General features: G+C 41.4%; 1 protein-coding gene across 2 annotated transcripts in view; it reads left to right on the forward strand.

Annotated features, from left to right (window-relative positions):
• Positions 1-12,095, forward strand: part of LOC134540839 (prothoracicostatic peptide) — a 163,411-nt gene that overhangs the window by 103,513 nt on the left and 47,803 nt on the right. For both annotated transcript variants that reach the window (XM_063383821.1, XM_063383822.1), the window contains exon 2: positions 7,773-8,182. In XM_063383821.1, the coding sequence (XP_063239891.1) occupies positions 7,790-8,182 (393 nt within the window). In that variant the 5' untranslated portion in view covers positions 7,773-7,789. The remainder of the gene's footprint in view (positions 1-7,772; positions 8,183-12,095) is intronic.

Consider the following 12,095-nt stretch of genomic DNA (forward strand, 5'->3'; position numbering starts at 1 on the left):
GGGAGGGGCAGACGCCGGAGTTTTCGCTGGAAATGTTTTTTTTTTTTGGGGGGGGGGGGGGTAAAGGGGTGAGGGTTAGCGCAACCACAGCGGCATTTTTACGTAATTAGTTTGACGTTTACGTCCGTCGCGAGCGGACATTTCCCAGACGGACAGACGGATAATACTATACGAGAGTTTCCCCACCGCTGACAAACACTAGGCAAAGGGACGAAACCGAGGAACTTTAGAAGTCTCGATAATTCAAAAAAAAAAAATTGGTTGTCTGTAAAGTCGGTTTACGGACGATAGTTTAACGTGACAACGTCATAACCAAAACATTGATGAAATGATTGCATACTTTTATTAATAAAATTGAATCAATTATATTGAATTATCACTATTTTGTATGGATACAAAGAAGGAGTGAAATGAAATCTACAATTTAATTGATAAATTTACTTTTATTTGCACTCATTAATTCAAATATATTTATTACTTTAACGAACAGATTATTTTAACTATAACTTTTATACATGTTTGCTATTTAACTTCTTCCAAATCTGTGTTATTCTGTTAAGGATAGGACGATGATAGGAAAAGTAGGAAACGAATGGGAGTGTTTCAAGTTTAATGTGCCTCAAAAAAGTCAAATCGATGGTTGTTCCAATCGAATAGAAGAGAGATAGATGCGACGCAAGCGTACAATCAGCGTAACGGGACAATGAGTCATCCTTTTTCGTGCGTGCAGCCGGCGTTCATCGATTTATTAGACGTTGTCACGTCAAAATAAAAATCTGAATCGCTCGCACAAATGACTTTTAATAAGTCGTGCAGCGGGCATATTTAAAATAAAATCACGCGATTTGAAAACTGCTCCAAGATATTCGAGTGGTCTTTTTTTTTTTTTTCATTTGCCTTTTTTAAACTGTATTTACAGGAAAGCGGAAAAATGGCTTAAACGCGTGTTTTCAAAATAATATTTAGTCATGAAACACAAATTACAGATTTTTGAAAGCACTCGAAAGGGACTTGCATTACACCTTTATCTTCATTTCTCCGCCGTGTAATGTTACGGTCGCCGCTCGATGCACGACGAGAAGACTGCGCGCCAGCTCAGAGGAGATAACCGCGCTAGAAGCACCAGCGAGCGTCGCGCTTATCATCCCGCCTCGCCAGCACAGATACAGCCCTGACGAGGCGGGCCACTTTAACTCTTAACTGAATAACTTGGCTTAGTATCTTACCGCTTCGAAAAATACGATACGCAGGTAGATGCATAGATACCCAAATCACAAACCTCCTTCCAAGAGTTGAGAGGGCAGACATTTCCCTGTATGGACTGTAGGAAGACTGTTACCCTGACGACGTCTACTGAAAAGTCGACCGAATCACGGCTAGAAATCACAAGCCTTGAAAACTCAGGCAATAAATAGCTTTGAAAACCTCTGATCCTTGACAAAGTTATGTCACTCTTGTTTCCAAACACACTATTTAATATGCGCGTTCCCGCCAGGTACCAAAGATCTCAAACGAATAAAGCTTGAAAACACGATAATTCTTAAGAATATATAAATATAATAAGTTAAAGGGGTCCAATATTCAGCTAGTAAAATAACAAAAATATATATATTTTAGGGGACTTCACACCCACACTACCTAAATTGGCGGATTAAAATGCGAATCTTAAAAAAAGAAATTGGTGTTTTCTTTTATGCGTAACACCTTAGCTCTCGGTATATGACATTTAGCGGTAGAAATGTCGCAAATGGAACGGAAGTCGCAAGGAACGGAGATGTGTAACCGACGGTGCTGCCATCTGTGGTGGATGGCGTGAACCAAAGTTCACAAAGCCCAAGGGAATCTTTATGGTATTGACTGGTTAATGAATTTTAACAAGGTGGGCGTTATTCTAATAAAATTTCTCGTTGTAAATTAGGTCCAAAGCCGGGGTTCAGTTATTTTTCAAGCCGTTATCGCCTTTATCATAGATGTTTCATTAAAACAGTTTCAAATTTCGTTCTGCCAATCAAATGATTCAGTAGTCGACGTAGCTGCTCCGGCAGCGAATTCTAGCGGCGGGTGGGGAAACTACGCGTGATTCGCGTCAGTAAATACACTATTTTAAATATTTCTACTTTATTTTTTAATTATTTCACTTTCCAAATTACATAATTAAAGATAATATTCATTGTATAAACAATGACTTCGTAATTCAGCAATTTTCGACATTACATCCATAAACATTCACAATTCCTCCCATAAGTACCAGTACAGATAATAATATGCCAAATCTCTGCTGTCTCCGAACACAACAAATGTTGACTTACCCCCACCTTGTGATTAAAAGGCTTAAATAATTCACAGTATCGGTTCTTGATTACATTGTAATGTGTCTCCGCTACCTTGGTAACTAATTAACATTCCAGCGGATCCGAACACTTCAGAATACTTGCCAGAAGTTTTCTTTCAACTAATTAAAAGTTTAAATTGTTAACTACTTGTTCTTGTGCGTAGTAAGGCTGAACTAATGAACAGTGATGTTGTCTCAGGTGGTGTTACTTCCTCCAATTATGGCATGAATTTATTTGCTCGTAAGTTAGTTAAAAGTAATATACATATATGTGTACATATATAATCACAAACGTGTGGGCCACCATGCGTGCTAGAAGTTTAACTTCACGGGTAGAAATATGAACCTCTCAATAGTGTGATTTTTTAATGTAAATTATGTACAAACCTCTGTACACTTTAAGTCTAAGACATTTTTGAAACATTCACAAACATGACAACTTAATATAAGTCATAAACCTATATTTTTATATGGAAAATTCTCTCGTTCAATAAATGTATCTTTCCGAATTTGTTTAAGAAATAATGTTAAAAAAAAGCACAGAAAATGTACGCATTCAATTTTTACAACTTACATTACATGTTTACGAACGTTACTGAACATTTATTACTGTGATCTGGAAGAGTGAAAATCTGCTTAAGATAATTTTGGTGTTATTTCAAACAGAAACAATTGTTTTCAGCGTGTTTGGAAGAATATTTTTTCTGAGTTATTTAAGATTTTACATTATTTTGATTGTACTATTGATGTAATAATTTTTATTCTTTGCTAAATGGTGGGAACTGCTGAAAGGTTTCCTTAATTTTATAGAAGTTAAAAATATTCTTAAAAATCTAGACCGTGCTCCTGTTTTTTGGTAACTGAATTAAATATTTTAGTTGCGATAATATACATTTGTACTCATATCTTTTTACTGTAACAAATCAGTTTATCAAACAATCCCTTCAGTTTTATGAAGCTCTGTAACTCATAAAGACATGTTAAAATCATGGGTTACAATGCCTAAACATAATAATTGCTATCTTGGATAACAAATTAAACGCTATAAAAATAAGATGTATATGTTGCACCCAAAATGATTCATTTATCCCAAAACCAATTTTCGCCCCACATACCATTTCTTTATAGTTTTTTGTTGAGGAACACTTTCGAATGTGAAATACATGAAACTCACGTCCGAAAGCATGGTTACATTTGTTTTACAGCGACGTCCTTTACAAAATGTATTTCGATTGCGTGCACCGGCGTTAAGGTACCTATATACCGCTGCAAAAATTCTTCCGTCCGCGCTCAGAAAAATTACGCCAACATGACCTTGAGTTCAACGATAAATGACGAAAAGTAATTTCTTCACGAACGGCTTAGCGAGAAAAAAAAGAGCCAACATTGTTTATTCGCTCGAGCTGAAAAACCTTTTTTTGTAAGTAGTAACAAAATCATTCGTATTTTTATTTTTTTTGCCAAATATTATTTTGTAATGAAGTGGTCTCTCCCCCTCCCTAAACTTTAAGGTGAAAATTAGTTTGTGTGACAGAGAAACTTTTGCATAGGAAATTATTATTCTCGGTACACTGTATGCACTTGAGTTCAACCCCCAAGACATTCAATTGCTTTTCCACCTTTGTGCGAATTTAAATTTTAAAAATATAAATAAACAACAAAGTAATAATATAAAATGTGTTTAGAGCGTAGATAAACATGGCCTCCGCCGCAGCCAAGCACTCGGCTCCTATTGGTCGCACGGGGCAACGTAAACGGAAGAGCTCAGCATTGCCGAGCTGGTACGTATGGGTACGTCTTCGTCTGTGTGCTATTGTAGAAACTCAGTTCCGTGTTATCATGTCTCCGTTTCCGTGACCAGTCTTAAACAGGACTAAAATCTCGATTCACACCCGAGCTGCATACCCTTAACCTCGTAACGCTACCGGTACTTGGATTTTTTTTTTTTTTTTGTGAAACTTCTTTGAGCGCGATGAGAGTAAAATTTTCAAGGCCGAATTTCAATGCAACTTTTTCGTGAAACATTACTGTGAGACTTTTCGGACGCAAGAAGGGCAGAGAATAGGTTCTTTGCTAAAAAGTTAGCAAGAGAGCACTATGCTATATACGTTGCCGAGCTCGTTTTCGTTTTCCTCGTTGTATCACAAAATAACATAGAACCGATAGGAAAAGCTTAACGAAAGAATGTGCTTGTTTCAGGAAAAAAAATAAATTCCCATATAATTTATATAAAGGTATCCTGTACTGTCAGCTATGAGTGCCTTGAATTATATAATTGCTACCAGCAACGTAGAGAGCGTTGTTGAGACAGTCCCTGCATTTATCGAATAGATAGAGCCACCTGTTTGTAATTTATTATTTCGTTCAGAGATTTGGCATGTTCCAAATGCCAGAATTGTTTTAAGAAACAGTAACACGCACAGTTTTTTTCTTTGTGGGGCGATAATTTCAACAGCGAGTAATACAGTTTTTTTTTTCCTTATGGTGTAAGAAGTTCAACAGTGAGTTATATTTATTGTTCAGTAGTAATTGATATCCTGAGCAGTTATTTTGAAGTGATATATATATATATAATAATAATTTGTGTTTGTTTATTATAAGAACTCTCTCTCTCTCCCTCTCTCTCTCTCTCTCTCTCTCTCTCTCTCTGTCGTTTTACCACTTACGATATTATATATATATATATATACTTACGATCTGAGGTTTGAATTGCCAAAGAAGTTTCAATTCTATCATGAATACTGCGTTACATGAACTCCCTTTTTTTTAAGACTTACGCCCTTGCTGTATTGGAGCCCTGAGGCACGGCAGATCACGATGATGATTACTTCCGGCGGCGGCGCCGAGCAGTTAATCAGGAACCCGCAGGCGCCATCCTATTACCCCTCGCCCGCCTCACCACTATCCGAAGAGCTGTTTCCATAACCACCACCACCCCCCTTTTTTTTTTTACTCTTCCTCAAGGGGAGGGAAAGCGCAGCGAGACATCTGCCGGCATCTGTCGCCAAAGCCAGGAATATTTACGAGCGGACACTTCTGTGCATCCATTCCCCATGCTACAACAATCCAAGCGAGAAAAAAAAACCTAACCTTAAGAGCTAAAAAAAAAACACATGACTGGTTTCACTTCCCCAGCATCCACCAGTCCTCTAGTCGACCAAGAAACACAGCACCAAAATCCAATCCACAAACAGCTGTTCTAAAGAAGTATACTTTCAAAACTTAATACACCTCACACAAAAAAATAGCAGATCCTTTTTTTTTCCAGCAAACAAAAATATTGTGTTCAAATAAATAAAATGGTTGATTTGGTTACTTTTTAGTTTTCAGACTTGCTTGGCAAATTTTTTTACATCCACTTAAAATAAGTTTTCTTTTTTTTTATTATACAAGCCCGAAATATCAGGCTTATCAAGGCAACGGTTTCGAGATATGTTTCCGGAAGACATCATATTAGTTCCAATAGTATTTATTATATAAAGTGAGTTGATCACTTAAGGGGCCCGCCTCGTCAGGGGTGAATGTGTGTTAGTGAGGCGGGATGATAAGCGCGACGCTCGATGGTATTTCTAGCGCGGTGTCGCCTCTAAGCGCAAGGCTCTGAATTGGCGCGCAGTCTTCTCGTCGTCACAGGATAACCGTGAAATTTGAGCGGTGACCGCAACATTATATGGCAGAGAAATGATGATAAAGGTGTAATGCAAGTTCCTTAAGTGCTTTTAATAATCTGTACTGGTTGTTTTACGCCTAAAAATTACTCTGAAAACATGCGTTTTAGCCATTTCAACTCTTCTAGAAGTACAGTTTAAAAACATGATCCAAAATTAAAAGTACTTTTCGGGCCTCAGCGAACTCTTAAATGCTTTTCGTAAACATACCCCACTAGGATATCTTGAGTAGTTTTGAAATCGCGTTGTTTTTCTTGAAGCTCTGCGCACCGTTTGTGTGACCAGGTAGGCGGGCCCCTTAATGTTGAAAATTGGCCTCCTTTAATGTGGACATCACACATCTACAAAACTAACCGGTAAAGGTTTGAGTCACTCCCAGCGAGTATTATTTTAAAGTGTGACCTATTGGTAGCAAAATTTCTATATTGTTGTTACGAGTATAATGTGGAGATAAAACTGGGTTAATAAGATATAGCTTAATTAATTGGTTCAGTTTTATTTATTACTAATGTCTACACCAATGAGTCTTAAACTGGTCATTGAAACATTAACACTTTACACTGGAGCTTGGTTCGACAGTGTCTCTCTCTTCCGTCCGCTTCCTTCGCGCCGCAGTACAGTCATCAACTATCGCTCGCCAGGCCTTCACTCGCTCGTATCGTCTCCAGATAGGTCCGGTTCGCTCAGAAAATACCACTTGCCCTCTTCACTTCTCGCTGATCGCGCGGGTATCGCCAGTATCACTCCCCTACCCTCCGAACCCTCGGTATTCGCGCGGAGGCCGGCGTCACTGCTTTTATACTCTTGGCAGACTTTCTGGAACCAACTTGCGGGGTTGGAAGTGTCGCGTCACCTTGGGCCGACCCGATGTCCGAAAAGTCCAGAAAGGTGGTGTTTATTAGCGACACTCAACGCGGCGGCCTCGGTCAATGACAATGGCCTGAGTTTCTTGGCTTATGGGTTATAGTCGCATCGAAAGCGAAAATATCACGGACGTTTCGATCAACATTGCAGTCGCTATCATCAGGGAGCAGTTACCAAATGAAGTTATTGAAAAGTTCCCCTGCCTTTTTAATACTTTCGACTAATAAGGGAGTGCTTCCTGATTGGCTTGAGTTGTGGAATAATCATAACCTTCCTGTCTTCTGGTAGGCCTTATAGTTTGATCAATCGGAGCTGTGCTTCTGTGATTGGCTGGGAGTGCTGGCCAATCAGTGGCCTCTTATCTTCTAATTGGCTGGGGCGTTTCGCCAATATAGCTCTGCATCCACAACAGACATCGCCTCTAATTGGCCAAACAGCCCAGCCAACATGAAGAGAAGTTACTGATTTGTTAGCACTTCCAGCCAATCACACAGGCCCAGCTCCGATTGGCCAAACCAACATGCCAACCAGAATAAAGGAAGGCTTTGATTGGCTCACAGTTGCAGCCTATTGGATAATCCTCCCCTCTCAGGAGAGAGTATTTAAAAGACAGGAGAACTTGTAATAACCTCAGAAGGTAACTTTCTCCCCTGATGATGGAGACTGCAACATCGGTGATATCTCCACCTTCGACACGGCTACAACCCAGAAGCCTAGCAACTCCAGACAATGACCGCGAAAGCCTGCGATCTTTATCATTAACTCTATTGTAATTTTTTATCAGCCTTTTTTTAACATCTGTCTTAGAAAAGTAGCCATGAATACTATTGAAGGTGTTATGTCCTCCCTGGTGAGAAATGCTGTTAATGTGATGCTAAATGCTGTGTGTGCCCGTCCACTGTCCGCAGATCCCTACCCGCCTGCCATGGTGACCACCATGGGCCTGCTAGGCCTAATCCTGCTGGCGTCCATAGCGCCCACCTGCATGGGTGACGTCGCCCCAGATGCCGGTCGTCCCCAGTCGGCGGGGGTGGACGCCCCTCAAGCCCGGCCCCAGGCGCCCGCCTCCGACGAGGACAAGCGCGCCTGGCAGGACCTTGGCTCCGCCTGGGGCAAGCGCGCGTGGAGGGACCTGGGCTCGGCCTGGGGCAAGCGCGCCTGGCAGGACCTGAACGGCGGATGGGGCAAGCGGGCATGGCAGGACCTGGGATCGGCCTGGGGCAAGCGGGCATGGCAGGACCTGAACGGCGGATGGGGCAAGCGCGCCTGGCAGGACCTGGGCTCCGCTTGGGGCAAGCGCGCTTGGCAGGACCTGCAGGTAAGTGGGGTCCGGCACCAAGCAAGTATTTAAAATCGAGATCTAACTCCTAGTACGTAGTTGCAACGAAATGCAGTTTGTTACATACCTTATAAATCTCACCACTCATGCTTGAGTCCAAACATAGTTCAGTTCATAAAGCCATACCCACATAAATTGTAAGGGTCCGGATGGAGGAGTAGCATGCATATGGATGTGGCTGTAGGCCGAAAATCACCCGACCGAAAGTCACTAGAACGAACAGGCACTAGACCGAACAGGCGCTGGACAGTACAGGCACTAGACAGAGCGGGCGTTGGACAGTACAAGCAACTAGACAGAACGGGCACTAGACCAGACAAGCACTAGACCAAAAGGCTCTAGAACGAATGTCGTTTAGCCGAAAGGCACTAGAATGGAAGGCACTAAACCGAACAGGCACTAGACAGAAAGTCATTTCTCCGAAATTTCGGTAAAATGATTTTCGTTCTATTGCCTGGAGCACGTGCTAGGCCAAACAGCCAGAGTATTGTAAGGAAACTACCAGACGATTTATCATTAACATCCTCTCAAAGCTTTCTTATGGACAAAATCACGAAATTTGATGTTTTCGTTATGTTGATGTAAGCTGTGTCATTCTCCCCTCTTGGCTTCACCTCGTCTATTATTGGTTCTATGCTTCCCCCATATCTATATTCTAAGCAGATCATCATTGATGCCTCCCAAGTATTTTTTGAAAGAAGTCACATCGAATAAAATAAATAGTAGAGATCTCTTATGGATTATTGAAACTCTAATAGCCACAGAACAGTCGAATGCACGAAATGATTGTTTCCGGAGTGGTGAGGCTTCAGGAAATTAAAATTAACTAGTTACTTATACATAACGAGGATAGTCAAAGAGGCGAATGCGAACTTCACATATGCTCATCAGCACATCTTGTGAGAGAAGGCAAGAGCATCGCCAAGATTAGTTTATAAAACTATGCTTAAATACCTTGAATAAGCATCTGTCGATAAGGGTTTTTAATCATTTCTTCCCTTAAATGAAGTTCTGGATTTTGGATATCATTAACTTGGTTTGATATCACGAGAGTATCCTCACGAGAGTATCCTCACGAGCGCGAAAGAGTATAACAACCACACAGTTCTCGCTAATATTGTATAGCAAAAGTGCCAAAGCATAACAATTATAGAGTTAAACAACGCTTCAATGCAAATCACCAACATATGAGTAAAAACATTTCACACCATTTGGCGAGATTATTCACTATTTTTATTAGGTGGTTACTCTATCATTTTTAGATTATGCGAAATGTTGTTCCATGGGTATCGAATCGAGCTGTCCATTGCCTCTCGCCGATGTTGGGATGGGTCTCCTCAACCTCTCGACCTAGCCGTGCGCTCACCAGTAACATGCTGCTATTGGAAATGGCGAATCTATTTCCCGGTTCTCGGAACCCATGTTTGGCACTGGTAACAGTGTCAGGAATGTAAAAGACCCATCTTTCTCCTAACCAGGATAAAACCCTAGCGGGATCACATGCCTGGGGGAGTATTGATGAATTTGAGGTGTGAACCTAAGTACATGTCCATTGCCTCTCGCCATAGCCGAGTCTGTATTGGCTTTTCCGATTGTGATTGGAAGAAGTGTATCTCCTTCTGGATTCAGATAACAATGCATCCTTTTAAGCTCTTGATTGGGCTGGGATTGGGAGATCCTGCAGTTGGCTTATATTGGTTTAAGGGCTAGAGCAATGGGGTAGTTCTGTATGGAGGTCTTGTTAGCTTAAGGTCAGCACTTTCCCCACATAGGAACGCCCCGGTGATACAGTCTAAATGTTTAGGAAGGATGCCTCCAGTGTCTTAATGGGGATGCCAGTTCTCAGTCCGTACATAAAATATCTGGACTGGACTGCGATTGGAAGGAGTGTCTCTCCTTCTGGTAGCATGTTGCCCTGCGCGTTTTGGCTTGTCTGGAGCTGTGGGGTACCAGCAAGGCGCAGCAAGGCGCAGCAAGGCCTATGGTGTGTGTAAGGGCAAGAATGATGGGTCGTGGTCGGCTGGAGGACTGGTCTCCCAAAGTTCGTTCCACTCCTGCTCGGAACATCCCAGTGGGGGTAGTGATGACATACAAATGGATACTTCCAGGACTCACGATCCTAGCTCCAGTCAAATAGATCTGGCACTATTCATTTAGACGAATAGCTCACACCCCCTGGTTCTACCTATGGGGTGCAGGTACAGGGGGAAATGGACTTGCACGAAGCAATGAGTACAGTGATTTGTGCTGTCAGAAGATATGTATGTTTTTGAATGTTTTTACCTGGACCCAACCTAACGGTGCACATGCCAGGATCCAGTCTTTGCCTCCATGCAGGTTAAGATAGCCTGAAAACATGTCCATGCTGGGATGGGTGGCTTCAGCATATCGTCGTAGCCGGGGTTCTTACAGCTTACCCGATTGTGATTGTAAGATGTGTATCTGCTTCAGGATTTGGGTGAGTTGTCACCCACGTCCTCTTCTTTTCTGTATGAGGCTGGGACTGGGGGACCTGGGAAAATGCAGCTAGCTTGTGATGGGTGTAACGGCCAGTAGTACAATGGGTTGGTGCTGGCTGGAGGTTTGTTCTGCCCAAGTTTCAGCACCTTTCCCAAACAGGAACACTCCGGCAGGGGACACTCTTGGCGTCAGGGAAAGATGTCCCCAGTGCTCGACTGGTGATGCCAGTACTAGGTCTCTTAAAAAGATCTGGATTGTGAGAATGACTGTTGTTAACTAGACTCTAACTCAAGGTGCACATACCGGGGTCTAGTCCTCTTAATCACAGCTGGCAAAGATAGCCCGCTAACATATCAGTATATTACGTAAATTCACTTTGAGAAGAAAATGAAAATGTCCATGAATTATTTATCAAGCGAGTTTGCGAGAGAGAAAAAACTAAATCTGTACACTTACTCGCTGAAGAGAAACGAGAGCAGCGAGTTAACAAGTAAACATGATTACTCTGAGGAAGTTTCGTTCCAGCGAGTGAATGAAGAGATTAGTTGGTTTGAAAAAAAATCCGCACAGAATCGCGTCAGCTGACCGCAATAAACCGGTTAAATGGGACTCTCTGCCGTGATTCCAATCCTTTTCAAAGCTGAGGTAGCGACTCCCGACTCTGATCTATAATGAAAAATTACCAACAGGTTCGTTCTACTGTTCGATCCACGTTCATGCGATTGCTGCCCCATTTCAGTCGGCTTTTCATAACAATGAAAAAAAGCCCTGTGCCTAGGTCTTTGAATCATTATCTACATATTAAGAGGATGATGAGTATTTTAGGGTTTGACGAAACATATGCACAAACATATTCATTACTGTTCTAGAAAATTAATTCGTAAAAAATTCCTGCCAAATTTTTGTTAATCTTTGGATTAATTTGTACCGTCTTTCACACTGACTGGCAAAAAAAAAAAAAAAAATAGAGTTTCTTTGAATGCTTCTTCCAATGTGAAACATTGATTTAAATCATTATTTTGGAACTACGCCATTGATAGTTTGCGCTGTATGTCGTAGAGAAAACCTGAAGAACAGTCAAAGAGAGAATAATACATAAACACACAGAAAAAAAAAGCCAAAATCAACCAATGTCAAATGATAGTATCATCATTGGGTCCCTCTGGATGTCGTGTTGTTTTCCAATGTTGTAGCAAATTACTCGTCATGGTCAGTCAATTGTGTTCCGTTTGTGCTGTAATATTGTTTTGACCAATCCCTTCCACGGGTTTCTCTGTGCCGCCTTCACATTTTAACATTCGACATCGGCTGATTTCGGCTGGTTTTCTGTGTGTTTTTTGTATTCATCTTCCTGTATCTGTTATTCGGGTTTTCTTAATGATACAGTGACAATTGCGAGCTGTTTACTTTGAAACTACTTGAAAAAAATTGT

This window comes from Bacillus rossius, chromosome 17, assembly GCF_032445375.1.
Source record: "Bacillus rossius redtenbacheri isolate Brsri chromosome 17, Brsri_v3, whole genome shotgun sequence".
Taxonomy (NCBI): Eukaryota; Metazoa; Arthropoda; class Insecta; order Phasmatodea; family Bacillidae; genus Bacillus; species Bacillus rossius.